This window comes from Panthera uncia, chromosome E1, assembly GCF_023721935.1.
Source record: "Panthera uncia isolate 11264 chromosome E1, Puncia_PCG_1.0, whole genome shotgun sequence".
In the NCBI taxonomy this organism is placed as follows: Eukaryota; Metazoa; Chordata; class Mammalia; order Carnivora; family Felidae; genus Panthera; species Panthera uncia.
This window is the reverse complement of record NC_064814.1, coordinates 55,665,620-55,682,417: the sequence shown is the minus strand read 5'-3', so window position 1 is coordinate 55,682,417 and position 16,798 is coordinate 55,665,620. Positions and strand designations below refer to the sequence as shown.

At 50.2% G+C, this 16,798-nt stretch overlaps 2 protein-coding genes across 2 annotated transcripts; both read right to left on the bottom strand.

Moving 5' to 3' along the window:
- Positions 1-1,005: 1,005 nt before the first annotated feature.
- RPL26 (ribosomal protein L26) lies at positions 1,006-6,141 on the bottom strand. Its single transcript, XM_049636975.1, has 3 exons — positions 5,969-6,141; positions 4,713-4,853; positions 1,006-1,181 (listed from the first exon to the last, which is right to left on the bottom strand). Exons 1-3 carry the CDS (start codon positions 6,134-6,136, stop codon positions 1,053-1,055), a joined length of 438 nt encoding a protein of 145 aa, XP_049492932.1. The 5' UTR covers positions 6,137-6,141; the 3' UTR covers positions 1,006-1,052.
- A 9,723-nt stretch (positions 6,142-15,864) lies between these two features.
- On the bottom strand, positions 15,865-16,458 carry RNF222 (ring finger protein 222). Its single transcript, XM_049636974.1, has one exon. The coding sequence runs from the start codon at positions 16,456-16,458 to the stop codon at positions 15,865-15,867; it is 594 nt and encodes a 197-aa protein (XP_049492931.1).
- Between the last annotated feature and the right edge of the window lie 340 nt (positions 16,459-16,798).

Below are 16,798 nucleotides of genomic sequence, written 5' to 3'. Positions count from 1 at the left end.
GACGGGGGCTCGTGAGCGTCCTACCCCGCCTGTCGTTGGGAAGTGGCGGGGACTAGGGATACGCGAGGCCGGCGTGCGCGTGACCTTGGCAGAACAAGCCACGGAGCCCGGTCCCCTGCGGCAAAACCGGTTATTTTCCCACGTTGTTGCAAAGCCTGCAACTCGCAGTCAACTTGCAGTCAGCATTGAGTCCGGCAGCTTAATCTAAAGTGAGGGCAGAGGCGTCCGTGTCTGCAGTGCCTCCACCTATTTACGTGGTCGCGAGAACCTGCGTTTCATTCAGATGGACAGCGCTTACTTCTAACTGCAACCTGAAGATTTGTTTCGTTAGACGCTGATGTAACGGCCCCCTTCCGTGCGGCACCAGTGCATTTAAACAGGTTGGTAAAGGGGGCCCGCGGGCATGCCAGGGATCCTGTAGCTTCTCACTGTAGGGGAACAGCCTGGGGCAGGGGGCTGGACGCTGCTGGGAAAGCCTAGCAGCTCCTGTCCTCCTGACAAGACTTTCAATCCAATGGCAATCTAACTTTTAGGAAAAAAATTTAAAAGTAGGCTACTACAACATAGACGTGCACATAACAGGAGACAGGTTCAAGAGGCAGGATCTCACATAGCTTCCTATCTAGGCCTTCTTCTCAATGAGCCATGATGTCCCCCAAACACTGCTTGCTGTAAAAATGAAGAGGGGCCCCGGGCTGGCTCAGTCCATGCAGAGTGACTATCTCAGGGCTGAGTTCCAGCCACATGCTGGGCATGGAGCCAACTCCAGAAAAAAAAAAAAAAAGGAAAAAATCACTACCTTAGCAGTCCTGATTTCAGAATATTGTTAAATCCCAGTTGTTAAAAGAACTGATGCTCACATGAAAAAACCCAAACAGTAAATCAAGCCCCAAGATAGGGGCGGCCTGCCTCCAGATGGCAAATGCCACCTAACTTCCCTGAAAACGGGTCCCCTGTGAAGTAGGTAGTATCTCCAGGCACCACACAGAAATTAAAGGCTCATCATTTTATCATTTTAACAGTTTTTATTTAAAGTTGAATATAAGATTACTTTATTCCTGCATCTTCTCAATCGTTTCTTCCTTATATTTGCCCTTTTCCTTTCCTACTTGGCGAGATTTGGCTTTGCGTTCAAGGATCTTTTTGCGGTCTTTGTCCAGTTTTAGTCTAGTGATAACCACCTGCAGAAAAACAAACATTTCTAAGCTTTAAATAGTTACTAGTTTCACAAGCTAACCATACGTATTTTTGTTTCTATTATAACCTCAGAATCATAAAGTTGGAAACGTAGCCCCTACTCACGCTTCAACCCACAAAATCATAGTACGGACCTTGTTTCAACAGATCTAATTGTTAAAGACCTCCAGGTTACGATAAATTTTAGTTTTATGAAGGAAGGTGAGGGAAAGGGGTAAAGGGCACTGAACCAGGTTTGCAAACACAGCACAATGACCGAAAAGAGAATCTCTGCCATCAGAGAGCTTGTATTTTAGTATGGGGAGAGAGAAAACAAATTAAGTGAATGTATATCAGACTCTGACATAGAGAAAAACCGGGCAACGTGGGGAGGCTAAGGAATGCTGGCAAACAGGCTAAGTCACAGGGTGGTCAAACAAGGCCCTACTGGTAAGGCTCCATTCAAACAGACACTTGAAAACTCGAACACATTACGGTGAGAGAAGTCAGAGACCTGTACTGTATGGCTCACGAGCATGTGGAATTGTAAAATCAGAATAAAATGGTGGTCACCAAGGGATAGGAGACAGGATAGATGTTAAGGGTACAAAGTTACAAACAGTAACCCCCTAGAGATACAATGTACAGCACAGTGACCTCTATACAATACTGCATCATAATCACCAAACTTGCTAAGAGACTAGAACTTAGTTACTCCAATTACTAAAAAGGATAGCTATGCACCACACAGAGGTGCTCGTTATTGCTACAGTGGCAATCATATTATACATAAAGCTATCAAACTAATAGCTCATACACCTTGAATTTACATATTCTGCCAAATATATTTTATTTTTTTAACGCTTACTTATTTTTGAGGGCACGTGCGAGCAGTGGAAAGGCAGAGAGAGGGAGCGAGAGAAGACCAAATGGGCTGTGAGCTGCCAGCTCAAACTCCCGAACCATGAGATCATGACCCGAGTTGAAATCAACAACTGGATGCTTAACCAACTGTGCCATCCAGACACCCAATAGATTCCAATAAAAAACAAACAGAAAAGATAAACACCTGGAGAAAAAGGGGGTAAAGTGAAGAGCGATTCTGGTAAAAGTACAGCAAGTCCAAAGGTCCAAAGGCAGAACTTAAAAGGTTTATACGTACATGTTTCTGAATCTTAAGTGTGTCTAAGAATCAACTGGAGAGCTTGTGAAAACAGATTAATGGTGCTGCCCCAGTAGACCTGGAACAGAATCTGGAACTCTGATCAGGCGGCCAGGTGATGCTGCTCACAGCAGACACGCTGTGAGCAGTTCGGCTGTACGAGCAAGGAGGCCAGCAGACTAGATCACGAAGAGTGGACGTCTACAAGCGGCTGCTGAGGGGATCGAGTAAGGTCTTAAAAGGCCACTCTGGGGGCGCCTGGGTGGCTCAGTCGGTTAAGTGGCCGACTTCGGCTCAGGTCATGATCTCGCGGTCCGTGAGTTCAAGTCCCGCGTCGGGCTCTGTGCCGACAGCTCAGAACCTGGAGCCTGTTTCAGATTGTGTCTCCCTCTCTCTGACCCTACCCTATTCATGCTCTGTCTCTCTCTGTCTCAAAAATAAATAAACATTAAAAAAAAAAAAAAAAAAAAGGCCACTCTGGGGCACCTGAGTGCGTCCGACTCTTGATTTAGGCTTGGGTCATGATCTCATGGTTTGTGAGTTCTAGCCCCACACCGGATTCTGCACGGATGGTGGGGAGCCTGCTGGGGATTCTCTCTCCCTCAAAATAAACTTCTATAAAAATAGAAACAAAAAGGCCACTCTGATGGGAACAGACAGGATTCTGGATAGAACAGACAGGGGGGTGTAAAATAATAAATGACATTTTCGTCCTGAGCAGTTGGGAGGACAGAGCTGCCCTACACGGCGATGGCGGCAAACTGTGAACCAAGTCAGAAGTTTGAACACATTAGGTCTGAGGTCATCAATCAGAAATCCAAGCTGAAATGCAAACTAGGCCACTGGATGCTGAGGTCTGGGTTGGAGTCACCTGCCTTTGTATGTGTGACGTCCCCAGGCGGTAAACTAAAGACATGAAGGTGATCACCGCGCCACAGCGAGGAAGTGGGTATGTCCTCAGCTGTGCTACCTTGAAAAGACCAAGATTTCCTCACCTGGAATCCAGGTCTGCCTGCCTGCCAGAGTAGGCAGCAGCAAATACACGTGGCAAAGAACCCAACTCTTTCCCAAAGTTTAACAGTCCGGGTAGTGCTAGCAATCCTGTTCACCAGGAGGCAACCCAAAGTGTTTCTGAAAGAAACCCAGAGGTTTCTTTCCAGATGCACATATGACTGGCGAAGGTTAGAAAACGAGAAAGTCCTTGCTCTTAAGAGAACATGCGAGGATGTGTCAAGATGCTTGTAATCCACTGGGGGTACTGAAGAGGGGTAAAGAAAATGCGGGAAGATATTTATAGTGAATTCCAGGTGAAAGATATGCAGGAATTTTACCACACCAGTCTTTCAACTTTCCTGTAGTTTGAAAAAGAGATTTATGGTGGCAACATAAAATGTTTCAAAACAAAAAAACACAAAACTGGGGAGCCATCAGTAGCTCAGTCAGTTAAGTGGCCGACTCTTGATTTCGGCTCAGGTCCTATCTCTGTGAGTTCGAGCCCCACGTCAGGCTCTTTGCTGCCAGTGCAGAGCCTGCTTGGAATTCTTTTTCCCTCTCTCTGCCCCTCCCTGGCTTGCTCTCTCTTAAAATAGAGATCAATCAGAGACTGCTGGATCAGAGAATTCACATCCAAGTTCCAGACAGGCACCTGTTATGGGTTATTAACAGACTGGATTTTCTATCCTGGCTCAGACACTATCACCATCCAGGAGATCTTAGCTTCTGTGCTCCAGTTTTCTTCCCCATTTGTAAATGTATGAATACTCTGCAAGGCTGTAAACTTGCCATATTGATTCCACTTTTTTTTTCTCCTGACTCCACTTTAACATGTAAAAGCAAATAGGGGATCAGCTCCATTTAATCTAAAAATTACCCTATTTCCTAGCAGCGCCTGGATGGCTCAGTCGGTTAAGCATCTGACTCTTGATTTCTGCTCAGGTCACCATCTCACCGTTCATGAGTTCAAGCCCCACACTGGGCTCTGCGGGGACAGTGTGGAGACTGCTTGGGATTCTCTGTCTCCCTCTCTCTGCCCCTCCCCTGCTCACTCTGTCTCAAAATAAACATTAAAAAATAAAATAAAACCAACCCGTTTCTTGATCTTAAATTTTGTTGTCAGACTGATCAGTTTACTAATTGCTACTGACCAAAAGGTACATTAAATATACAAAATGACTGTTAAAAACAACTTGATCTCATAAAAATTTTTAGACTGGTTTCCAGGACTCCATTCAAATATGGTATTTGCCCTAAGACTGGTTTCTAGAACCTCTAAAATCAGGAGTCTATTTCTATGGGATTGCTCTGCAAACAAGCAGTCCCACCTGCCAACACTTGCCGTAATTTCCTTCTCTCAAGCATTCTCAGAAACACCCACCTTGCTGGGGTGGATGCCCACGTGGACAGTTGTGCCATTGGCCTTCTCTCGCTGTACTCGTTCAATGTAGATGACGTATTTCTTCCTGTAAACCTGGACTACTTTGCCAATCTGCTGACCTTTGTAGTGTCCTCGCACAACCTAAATACAAATTCATGAATGACAGAAATATTAAGAAAGTCAACCTTGCAAATCAGGAAAACTAAATCACGTAAATGTCATTCACTCTCTCAGATCTGTAAGACCCTTCAGTTTTGAAAGATGTAACGGTTACTGGAAACACGGGAGTAATTCTCTCTGCCTTTAATTAGCCTGCAAATAAACCCTGCCCTCATATACGCCTCGTGATGGACAGTACACCCATCAACTGATGGTCTGCAGTGGTGGGCTTGGTAGGTTAAAAACAAGTCCACTTAGGCTTTTTGTAGCTGGGTGACCACAAGGAACTTTACTCCATCTCAGAGGAAGCGAGAGGCCACAAGATTTAATTCACAACCCAATAAAGTGTCCCACCCGGTAACAGAGTAGGCAGCAGCAAATACATGGGAAAAAACTCAATTCTTTCCCAAAGTTTAACAGCGTCCTACCCGGTAGTCCTAAGATCCTGTTCGCCAGGAAGCAACCCAAAGTGCTTCTGAAAGAAACCAGAGATTTCTTTCCAGAAGCACATCTTCTCGCATGAAGATGATCTCAACAGAGAAGACCACCTCCCAAATCTAGAGGCAATTCTAGCACCAGCCCAGTAGCAACCAGGGGCTGTTCGCAACCTGCACCACTACTTGGGAACTGGCTTCATCTTTAAATGGGTATTAACCTCATCAAATAGTACGGGGGACAGGCGAGTTGCTTTAGAGACGGCCTAAAATCTTGCAATCGACAGCGGCATGTTCCAGCTAAATAATGTTCACAGAAACGTTCGCTTAAATAGATTTGGCAAGATATTCACCTGTAAATGTGAAACCACCAGAGAAGACTGCGGTTCAGTTGCAGCTTCTGTATCTGGACCCTCGACAGCCTCTTCAATGACCAAACGCACCAAGGAAAAGAGAACCGCGGGGTAACGCTCTGGTTCCGAACCACCTTTCCGCTTTCTGATACTTGGGACAATTGCTCTTTTTTTCCTGTTTGGGTTCTTAGTGACCTTGTGCAATCCTGCTCTGGGGAGCACGGTCTCAAGTGCATCTTTCTCAGTAGATTTTCCCTCTTCTATGCCAGGTGTGGGGGTATCTGCCAAGACACCCGGGCACAGCACATACCTGTACTTCGTCGTCCTTCCGGATGGGCATGGATCGAACGTTGTACTTCTGTCGTAGCTCTTTGGAAAGAGGGGAGGACATAATCTTCCTGCGAATGTGCGAAGGTGCATTGAAATGCCTTTTACGGTTCTTGCTCCGATCAGAGGTCACAAACGGATTGAACTTCATGTTGGCTAAAGAGAGAGTGAAAAGAGGCGTAAACCCTTAAATGCTCAAAATCTCATTCAGCGTCCCAACAAGTGACATTCCCAACAATTTCATCTTGAAGTCTCAGGAAGCCCACAGAAACTGTTGTACTTTCTATGTTCGTTTATGGGACAAAGAGTTTTTTTTTTTTTAAACGTTTACTCATTTTTGCAAGACAAAGCGCAAGCTGGGGAGAGGGAGACACAGGATCCCAAGCAGGCTCCAGGCTTTGAGCTGTCAGCACAGAGCCCCACGCGGGGATCAAACCCACTAGCAGTGAGATCATGACCTGAGCCCAAGTCGCTTAGCCTACTGAGTCACCCAGGCGCCCCCGACAAACGATTTTCCATTAGTAACAGACTTGTTTTAGTTCTTAAGCTTTTATTTTAGTTCACAGCCTCCAAGCACCTGAAATATCGGGTAAGGAACTTAAGACAGGACTTGTATCTCTGATGAAGACAAAGCGGTCCGATAACTCAATTACAACACTACGCTTTACAAAGACCAACCAAAGCCAATACCCTACGGACTCGGACGTGAACACATTTAGCTCCGTTCTCCCCAAACCTGGGAAACGCTGCACATCTCGGGTCCAAGAAAACCTTCTAATGAGCGCGGCCTGCAAGTTCCCTGGCTTTGCCAAAGTTATTGCGAGGCTCTTCTTTAAGAAACGACACTGAATAGACTTGAACCATCTGCGCAGAACCCCTCCTCTCAGGGCTCCGATTCCGAGTTCCCAAACCCCTCTCCTCCCTTCCCGAATCGGCCGCCCCTGGAATTAAGAGGAAGACAGGCTGGGGACCATCCTAGCCCCTCTCCCTCGGCGCTACTCGTTCGCCGGGAGAGTATCGGGCCCCTAGCGCCAAAAGACAGCACACCCGCCAACGGATGGCTACGGATTACTCGCGCTCGGCCGGCGAAAACTCACCCGCTGCAGCTCCAGTGATGGCCGCAAAAGGGAAGAGAGCTACACGCTACTTCCGGTTCTGTAAGTTTACGAGAGATCTCGCGAGACCGATCGTCTCTTGGCGCGAGAGAGGCGCTGGGTTTGAACGAGAAGAGGAAACTGGGAAAGAGATTGGTGACTAGTGTCCCCCAGCGGCTAGGAGGGGAACTGCTAGGACCTGCAAAACTGCCCTCTCCAGGGCCTGGTGTCTCCTGGGGTAGGTTTGGGTTCTGCAGCGGCGTTCTCTGGGAAGGCTAGTTCCTGGGCGGGGGGCGGGGATTGCTCAGGGTGTGACTGTCCCCGTGAGTGGTGAGGGAGCGGGAGGCCCATTAGCCAGGTGGCCACTGGCGACCTCGGTTCCGTGGACGCCGCCAAGCCTTCCCGGGCCCGTGGCGCCGGCGTGCCGAGCGCGCCCGTCCTTTAACGGGCTCCATCCGGCGTGTGCTGCCGGCGCCGTGGGGCGCTCCGACCCGCCACGGACCTTGCAAGGGCTGGGACCCGCGATCCGTCCCCGCCCAGCGCAACGAGATTGAACCTGAGTTTCTAACGAGCTCGAAGGTGATGCCACGGGGTGCCGGTCCACACTTGCAAGGAGGCCTTTGCAAGCGGAGCGCTGTGGCCCTTTCTGAATTGTACTGCCTGCCGTCTTTCGGTTCAGGGTCTGATGGAGGCAGGGCGAGAGGGTGCCCTCCCCAGCAAACGGATTCTGGGGCAGGCTGCAGTTGGGGTGTGTGTGTGTGTGTGTGTGTGTGTGAGCTCCCGCAGGGTGCCCTGCCGTCGCGTACTCAATAGGGGATCGGTTTCTGTTGAATGAGTAATGCATTGTCATTGAATGAATGATGCAACGTCCAGAAGACATGCATTTCATAATAATTCCTGAGACATAGTGAGCTTGCGGAGCACTGGAAATGCTCTTCTCCTTTTCACGTTAACTCCTTTCATCCACCAAATAGCCTTGTGAGGCTGGTACAGTATTATTGTTCCCATTGTACAGATGGGGCCATTGAGCCACAGAGAAGTGGGAGGAGCTTGTACGCGTTTTGTAGAACCCATAGGATATGGAGGGACCCGTGTAGGTGCTCCCCAGTCCCTTCCCTATATGGTCCCAATTTCTAGGACTCCATTTGGTCGAGTCAAAGAGCAAGAAACCGTGTCTTTGAGGGGCCAGGGTAGAATCAGTAAAGAACCTGTGTTTTCGTGATTTAAGAAAAGTTGTGCTTTAAATATGCTGGAGCTTGAACTCATGACCACAGATCAAGGGGCACATGCCCTACCAACTAAGCCATCCAGGAGCCCCCACAATTCTTTTCAACAAATGTTTCTGGAGCATCTTTTGCAAGCCATCCCTAAAAGGGACACTGGAGCTACAGAATGAAATTAGTCAAACCTTCTGCCTGCAGGAAGCTCACTGTCTTGGAGTAGAGAGAAACAGCGAAACCCGCAATCACGGGACCCCAGGAAAAGTGCTGGTTGAGCCAGCCACCGTTTCTGTGCTCCGGGAATAGGACAGAGCTCTGGGGTCAGGGAAGACTTCTGGGGTGAGATCACCCCTGGCTGAGTTTTGGAGAATGTTAAAATTAGCTCCACGAAGCAGTGGGAATAGCTAGAGGGGAGGCTTGGAGGTGTGAGGCAGCATGACGCACTGTCTCCAGGAGCCAGGTCCTGGTGGCTGTAGCGAAGACACCTTCAGAGAAAAGCCCATGGGGCTCCGGGGCTGGGCTGAATTTGACTTGGTGGCTGAAAGTTACAGCCGAAGCCTTCCTACTTTGCCTTCCTTTCTGATCTTCACGGACTCACCTTAACTCTCTCTCCTTGTTCTTAGGAGTTTCCTTAACCCCCTCTTCTTAAGGTCTCGCCTAACCTCTTCCTCTCTTCCCACAAAGGCCTCTTCTGTTTCCTCTTCCTCCCCATCACTCACTGCTGACACCCTTCCCTCCAAGGCTTCCTTTTTTTTTTTTTTTTTTTTTTTAATTTATTTTTGGGACAGAGAGAGACAGAGCATGAACGGGGGAGGGGCAGAGAGAGAGGGAGACACACAGAATCGGAAACAGGCTCCAGGCTCCGAGCCATCAGCCCAGAGCCTGACGCGGGGCTCGAACTCACAGACCGCGAGGTCGTGACCTGGCTGAAGTCGGACGCCCAACCGACTGCGCCACCCAGGCGCCCCCCTCCAAGGCTTCCTTACCACCACCCTCCCTCCGCCGCCGTGCACAACACTGACTCATGGAGATTAAACCTTCAGGCCACCATTTGGACAGCATAACCACTTTATACGGCGTGAAGAATGCCAGGGTACAAATTGTGTGCACAGATGCAAATTACTGGTAGCCTGGTTGAGAGTCTGTTTATCCGCGTAAATGTCTTGGCTCCTCCCTGCGCGAGAGTCCGGGCACCTCGCCTGGCTGACCGCCCCCCGCCTTCCTTACGTACCTCTTACTTGATTTGAAAAAGTTCCTTTAAAAAAGTTTTTAAAATTTTTTTTAAGATTTTGTTTTATTTATTTTTATTTTTAATTTTATTTTTTAAAATTCACATCCAAATTAGTTAGCATATAGTGTTTAATATTTATTTTTGAGAGAGAGAGAGAGAGAGAGAGAGAGAGAGAATGAGCGGAGGAGGGGCATAGAGCAAGAGAGACACAGAATCCAAAGCGGGTTCCAGGTTCTGAGCTGTCAGCACAGAGCCTGATGCGGGGCTCGAACTCACACACGGCGAGACCATGCCCTGAGCTGAAGTTGGACTCTCAACTGACTGAGCCACCCAGACACCCTGAAAAAGTTCCTTTTAAACTGACCCTTTTGGGTCCTTTTGAAACCAGTCTTTGTGAAGTCCTAAGTCAAACCAGGTATCCAGACTCCACACCTAAGTCCCTTGGACTAAAACTTTTTTAGTCTTTAGACACGTAACCATCCCATTTATCCCTTCCTTCCTTCCTTCCTTCCTTCCTTCCTTCCTTCCTTCCTTCCTTCCTTCTTGATTGCCTGCCTTCACTTATACATTCTTCAAATATTTCCCTAACTCTTACTCTTTACCAACTCCTATGCCAGGCACTGAGATACAAAGATCAGTAAGACTGGGCACCTGGGTGGCTCAGTCGTTAAGCATCTGATTTAGGCTCAAGTCATGATCTCACAGTTTGTGAGTTCAAGTCCCACATCGGGTGAGCCTCAATTCTTTCTCTCTTTCTCTCTCTCTCTCTCTCCCCCCAACTGCCCCCTGCTCAATTGTGAGCTCTCTCTCTCTCAAAAAGAAAAAAAGATCAGTAAGATCTAGCCTCCCCTCAAGGAGCATACCGTCTAGAAGGAAGAAATGGTGAAATGGCCATGTCAACAAACAGGCATAATAAAGTGTGCCTGGAAAGGTAATGGGGTGCAGTCGATTCTAACTGAGGTTGGGCTCAGGGAAGTCTTCACAGGTAACCCTTGGATTATTTCTGGAAAGCTAGGTAGGAGTTCTCCCGGGAGACAAGGGTGGGGAAGTATCTTCCAGGGAGAGGGAACCACCCAAGCAAAGCCCCGAGCCTTGCGCCCAACACCATTTGTTGGAACTGCCAATAGTTTGTGTTGAGAATTAGTTGTCGCATTCATTTGCACCAGGTAAAAGGAGGATGAGGGAGAGTGTGGGGATGGGGCAAGGTTATTTGGGGCCAAAAGAGGACGTCTGGGCTGATAAGGAAGTCAGAGAGAGAAGAGAGGTGAGCCACAGGGCTGTCTGAGTCATTGCAGGCTTTGCCGAAGGTAGAGGTCATGGGAGGGTGTCTCAGGAGTGCAGAGGTGCTATGTGCCCAGGCTCCTGGCATCCGTGGCCTGGGTTTTCACTAGAAATAGACGGATCCTTAAGCTTGCTTGGTAGGGCTAGACTCTGCAGGTATATGTTAAAATTAAAAGGGTTTTGGTGTTTTTTTTTTTTGCATGAGTCTTACATTTTATTAATGCTTTCAGTTTATGTGTCATTTAAAACAAGATATGTGCTTTAAAAAGCATCCTTTTTAAAAGTTTATTTATTTTGAGAGAGAGAGGGAGAGAGAGAATCCCAACCAGGCTCTGCACTGTCAGCTCACGAACCCATGATGAGCTCGATCCCATGAACCATGAGATCATGACCTGAGCTGAGATCAAGAGTTGGAAGCTTAACTGACTGAGCCACCCAGGTGCCCCTAAAGACCATTCTTACATGTCCAGCTTTGGCTCAGGTCACGATCTCGCAGTCTGTGAGCTCAAGCCCCACATCGGGCTCTGTGCCGACAGCTCAGAGCCTGAAGCCTGCTTCGGATTCTGTGTCTCCCTCTCTCTCTCTCTCTCTCTCTCTCTCTCTGCCCCTCCCCTGCTCGTGTTCTCTCTCTCTCTCTCTCTCTCTCTCTATCTCTCTCTCTCTCTCTCAAAAATGAATAAACATTAAAAGCAAAAGACATTTGGAAAGTATTATTCAGGAATGCCAAATGTTTTCCTGGAAGAACCGTGGTTTCCAATAGGAAATGCTGATGAAATTAAAAGACATTGGTGTTGGTAAAGAAGACCAAGAAAGGTTTGCACTAGGATCTAGTTCGAGAGGAGTTTCTGCAGAGAGTGGACTCCTACCAGCACAGCTGGCTGCCAGCCTGGGCCTTGGTGGCAGAGGCCCTGGCCCGGCGATTCCAGGTGGACCTGGAATCTGGGCTGTCCCCTCCGGTGACCGTCACCTTTGTTATCTACACGGACCAGGCTGGACAGCGGGGGGTACGGTGTGTGCCCAAGGAGCCCCACGCATTCCAGAGCCGGCTGCCCCTGCCAGAGCCATGGCGGGGACTTCGGGATGAGGCCCTAGCCCAGATCAGCGGGATCCCTGGCTGCATCTTGGTCCACACCAGCGGCTTCACTGGTGGGCACCACACCCGAGAGGGTGCCTTGAGCATGGCCCGTGCCACCCTGGCCCAGCGCCCAGTGCCGATGCCTCCCACAAATCCCCTACCCCGATACAATGCCATCTGTCTCATAAAAAAAAAAAAAAAATTGTGTGGGACCGCGAAGAAGGGCTCCTGTGGGCCTCCGGTATAGGTCGAGTAGATGAAATCAGATAGCATGAATCAAAAGGTTGAGATGGGAGAGAGTTACCATGAGCCAGATGATGTGACACATTTTTTTTGTCAAGGCACGTGACTAGGATTACACAGGTGGCTAGGTTGTATAGACTGCTTAGCTGTTTCATTTGGAAGATAGCCAAATGTAATATAATTTCCATGTATTGGCATTGATTGATGAATACGTGCTATTAGATTAGGGCATTTAGATTTAGGTGGCCAAGTTGTGTGTGCGTGTGTGTGCGTGCGTGTGTGTGTGTGTGTGTGTGTGTGTGTGTAAGGGGCACGCCCCTGGACAAGGGAAGGTAGGGAGGAGGAACAGCTCATGTTTAATCCCAGGCATCCATCGGTCTGTCTGTCCATCTCTTTATTTATCTAATGGTATCTCTCTGTAGTGCCCTGACCTCAGGGTGGTTTACTCAAAGCCAAAGCTTTTCACTTGACAAAGGAAAGGAAGGGTAGAGAAAAATCAAAACAAGCATAGTAAATGATCCGGCCCAAAGAAGTCCATAGGAGCTAAGAAGCACTGAGTCAAATATTAAGCTTCTTACCTTCCTTCCTGGTGTGCTTGTTCAGCATAAGATGTCACACCTCTAAGCAGACAAACCAGCCCCACTGAGCCGTAGCTGACACCCTTGAGCCACAGGACAGGTGGTCCAGCAGCTCTCAAACGTTTTGGGGGCCAGCTCCTCATGGGGCAACAGGTATGTACCCCAAAGATATCTTTGGCATCTAATATCATTTTTTAAAAAAGATTAAAAAAATTTTTAAGTGTTTTATTACTTATTTTTGAGGGAGAGAGAGAGAGAGAGAGAGAGAGAGCATGAGTGGGGGAAGGACAGAGAGGGAGGGAGACACAGAATCCAAAGCAGGCTCCGGGCTCCGAGCCATCAGCACAGAGCCCGATGCGGGGCTCGAACTCACGAACCATGAGATCATGACCCGAGCCAAAGTCAGATGCTCAATCAACTGAGCCAGCCAGGCACCCCTGTACTAACATTTTTCAATCTAATTCTTGAATAAGTAGTATGTTTGCTTGGTTCAAAAAGTATCAAGGGGGAAGGGGGACATCTCCCCAGGCCCCTATTGATTGTCATGTAGGGTTTTTCCAATCCTTTGTGATGACAAAGTTGCAATTATAGAACACTGCGGAGTCACTGCCCATCTCTGCAAGTCTATCTACAGGATATGTTTCTAGAATAGGACTTGCTGGGTCAAAGTGGAAATTTTGATAGGTGATGTCAAATTTCCCTTCCTAGGGTTTGTTACCAATATACATCCCCAACCACCTCACCTGCTTTCCCTCAGCTTGGGCAGCAGAGTGGGTTTTATTTATTTTTATTTTTATTTTTTTTTCAACGTTTTTTATTTATTTTTGGGACAGAGAGAGACAGAGCATGAACGGGGGAGGGGCAGAGAGAGAGGGAGACACAGAATCGGAAACAGGCTCCAGGCTCCGAGCCATCAGCCCAGAACCTGACGCGGGGCTCGAACTCACAGACCGCGAGATCGTGACCTGGCTGAAGTCGGACGCTTAACCGACTGCGCCACCCAGGCGCCCCCAGAGTGGGTTTTAAATCAGGGTTTGAGGGGCACCTGGGTGGCTCAGTCGGTTGAGCGTCCAACTTTGGCTCAGGTCATGATCTCGTAGTCTGTGGGTTCAAGCCCCACTTCAGGCTCTGAGCTATTCTGTGTCTCCCACTCTCTCTGTCCCTCCCCCACTCGCACACTGTCTGTTTGTCTCTCTCTCAAAAAGTAAATAAACATAATTTTTTTTAATCAGGGTTTGACGGGCTAATAGGTGAAAAATGGTATATATACCAGCAGAATTTTAATTTGCATTTCTATCACAAGTGTGGCTGTTTTTTAAGACCCATTTGCCTTTGTATTTTCAAACTCTTTTGTCTGAAGTGAATTTTCCCAGAAAGTCCAAGCTCAGAGCTCCCCGTGTGTGTTGGCAATGTCTTTGGAATCTTTGGGAAAATATATACCTTTATTTAAAAAATAACTTTCGGCGTTCTTTGAAAATAAAAAAGTGCCAGCTATGAGTCACCACTGAATGAATGACATGAAAACACCACAGGTTTTTTGAAATTAGCCTTTGGCAAACACAACAGAATCTGAAAACACTAGAGTCAAGTCCCCAGAAATTCAATGACACTGTTTAAAGCAGTCTGACCGAGCTTAAATAAAACAGACTCGTTAGTTTTTAACTAACATTTTTAACATTTTTAGTCTTGTAATAAATATGTTCCCCATGAATCCACCTGTTCCCTACCCCCACCCCCCGGCCCCACAAATAGCACCTATGCTCTTTTTGGGTCTGGAAAAGAGCAAAAAGAAATCCGTAAGTGTTTTCAATCAGCCCTCCCTGCTTCCCAAATATCCCCTATACAGTGGAGCCCTTCCCTGGCGGTCCCCTAATGGACACCAGCCACCACAGGGATTTGGGAACTAGATAAGAGGCAGGGCGTTATTTCTTTCCCCGTAGATAGCGAACTTTGCCAAGAGGCATAGGCTGGGGGCGGGGGGGAGCGTTAGCTCTTGGCACAGCCGGGGTGTGAACAACCTCCTATCCCAGAGAGCAGCTGAGAGTTTTTGTCGTTGTTCATCCTACAGTTAAGATGATGGCCCGTTGACGTATGGGCAAGACCCCGTCCGAGGCTTTCGGAGTGGCCCTCCTCACGGAGCCGGGCCACAGTCCAGGGTGGGGACTGTCTCATTGAGACAGTAGAGTCCCTGATGAATTCAGCTGTTTGCTTCCCCACCCGTCCTTGCCCGGCCCAGCCCAGCTGGGAATGGGCCTGGGAAACTGGCCCGGCTGGTGTGACCTCTAATGAGTGGTTGGGTCATGAGGACCTGGGCCGGCTGGGAGGCGGGAGCCCCCAGGGGTTAATTTGCCCCCATAGTTGCATACTTCTCGGCTGACTCAAGTCTCGGTCAAGCTTCCCCTGCACTCCCCGCCCACCAGTCCACCCTTGACAACCCCAAGACTCAAACTTTGGACCATTCACGGGCCCGCGAGGCTTGCGGAGGCCTCTGGCTCTGTTTGTGGGCCATTTTGCCAGCCTCGGCCTCAGCGCCCCTTTTCTGTTACTTCCCCCAGAGGTCCCCGGGGCCACAGCCCCTGAGATCAGCTCCTCCCCACAAGGGAAGGCCTTCCAGGCCGGGGACTTGGGGTTCAGGAGGACTTGGGGGCGGGAGGGCAGCCGTGAGGACGTTTGCTGAGATTCTGGAAAGGGCGCTTTCGGGCCCTGAGTCACTGCTTCTGTTTGTTCCCGACAGCGGACTAGAGAACCCCGGGTGGGAATTCTGACCCGGAGGGGTCCTGCCATTGGGCCCCCAGCCAGCCACCAGTGAGCCCCGCCTGGCTTCGGGTGGGTCACCTGGCAGAGAAGGAGGACGCCTCAGGGCTGGTGACCCCACAGGAAGGGGGAAGCCACCAGCTCTCCATTTTGCTCAGTACCAGCCTGGAGGAGGCGGGGAGGATCTGCTGAGGCTACCACCAACCCCCCACCCGGGGGGTGGGGGGCGCAGCCGTGGTTCCTGAGGGGCCTCCACTGCCTTCTGCACCCTGGCCCGGAAGCTGGTGTTCCTGTTTGGGCCCAGAGCTCAGCCCCAGCCTCCCTGGGCCCCCGCCAGGCGGGAGGAGCCAGAGGTGAGAAGTGAGGACGCCCGTCCAGGCCCCCGGTCGGCCCAGGGCGGCTGTCAGGCCTGCTTCCTCACCAGCAGCACCCAGGGCAGGATGGCGGCCACCACGGCCACCACGGCGATGAGGGTGATGAGTAGCAGGGCCCGCGAGCGGCAGCAGAAGGCCCGGCGGGAGCTGGGGGCCGGCGAGGCCTCCGACAGCTCGGCCAGGCTGCGCTGGGGCAGCACGCTGTCCTGCTCACCCAGGGGCATCCCGTGGCGGCTGATGACGAAGACCTGGGGCTCCCGGGCCAGGCCGGGCGGCGGGTCCGAGGGGAGCTGGGCGCCCTGGCTGGGGGGCGGCCTCCAGGCCGTCGGGGAGGCGGCCAGGGGGCCCACGGGCACGGCCAAGGTCTGGGAGCTCCTGTCCAGCATGGAAGCCCAGCGGGAGCTCTTCTTACTGAGGAAGGTGACGTAGCGGCAGATGGGGCAGACGATGGTCCTCTGCACCTGGCCGTCCACGCGGGTGGAGAGCAGGTACTTGACCAGGCAGTCGTGGCAGAACACGTGGCCACAGCTCAGGGTGCGGCTGGCGCCGTCCAGGTCGCGGAACTTCTCGTAGCACACGGGACACTCGCTGCCCGAGCTGTCCTTGCTCTCCCCTTCTGACATGGCCACTCTGCCGAGGCAGGGCCTTAGCTGTGGGGGGCAAGGGGGAGAAGGGCTGTGAGCACCCCCGTGCCTTTCCCTCCTTCCCAAGTCCCTCCCACACCTCCTGGCCCCTGCCCCAGAGTCTGAGAACTGGAGCCAAGCCCCTTAGGAGGAGAGGAGGGAGCATTTCTGGAAGGATGGGGAGACAGATGAGGAGGAACCCCAGCCCCCAGAGACTCTGCAACCAGGGGCGTGGATTGTGATGAAGGCGTGGCCTCCCTGATCCCTCACCCCAACCGTGACATGCATGCGTGGTGAGGTCACCACCTCTCCTCTTCCTGCTTTGATGGCAGAAGCGAAG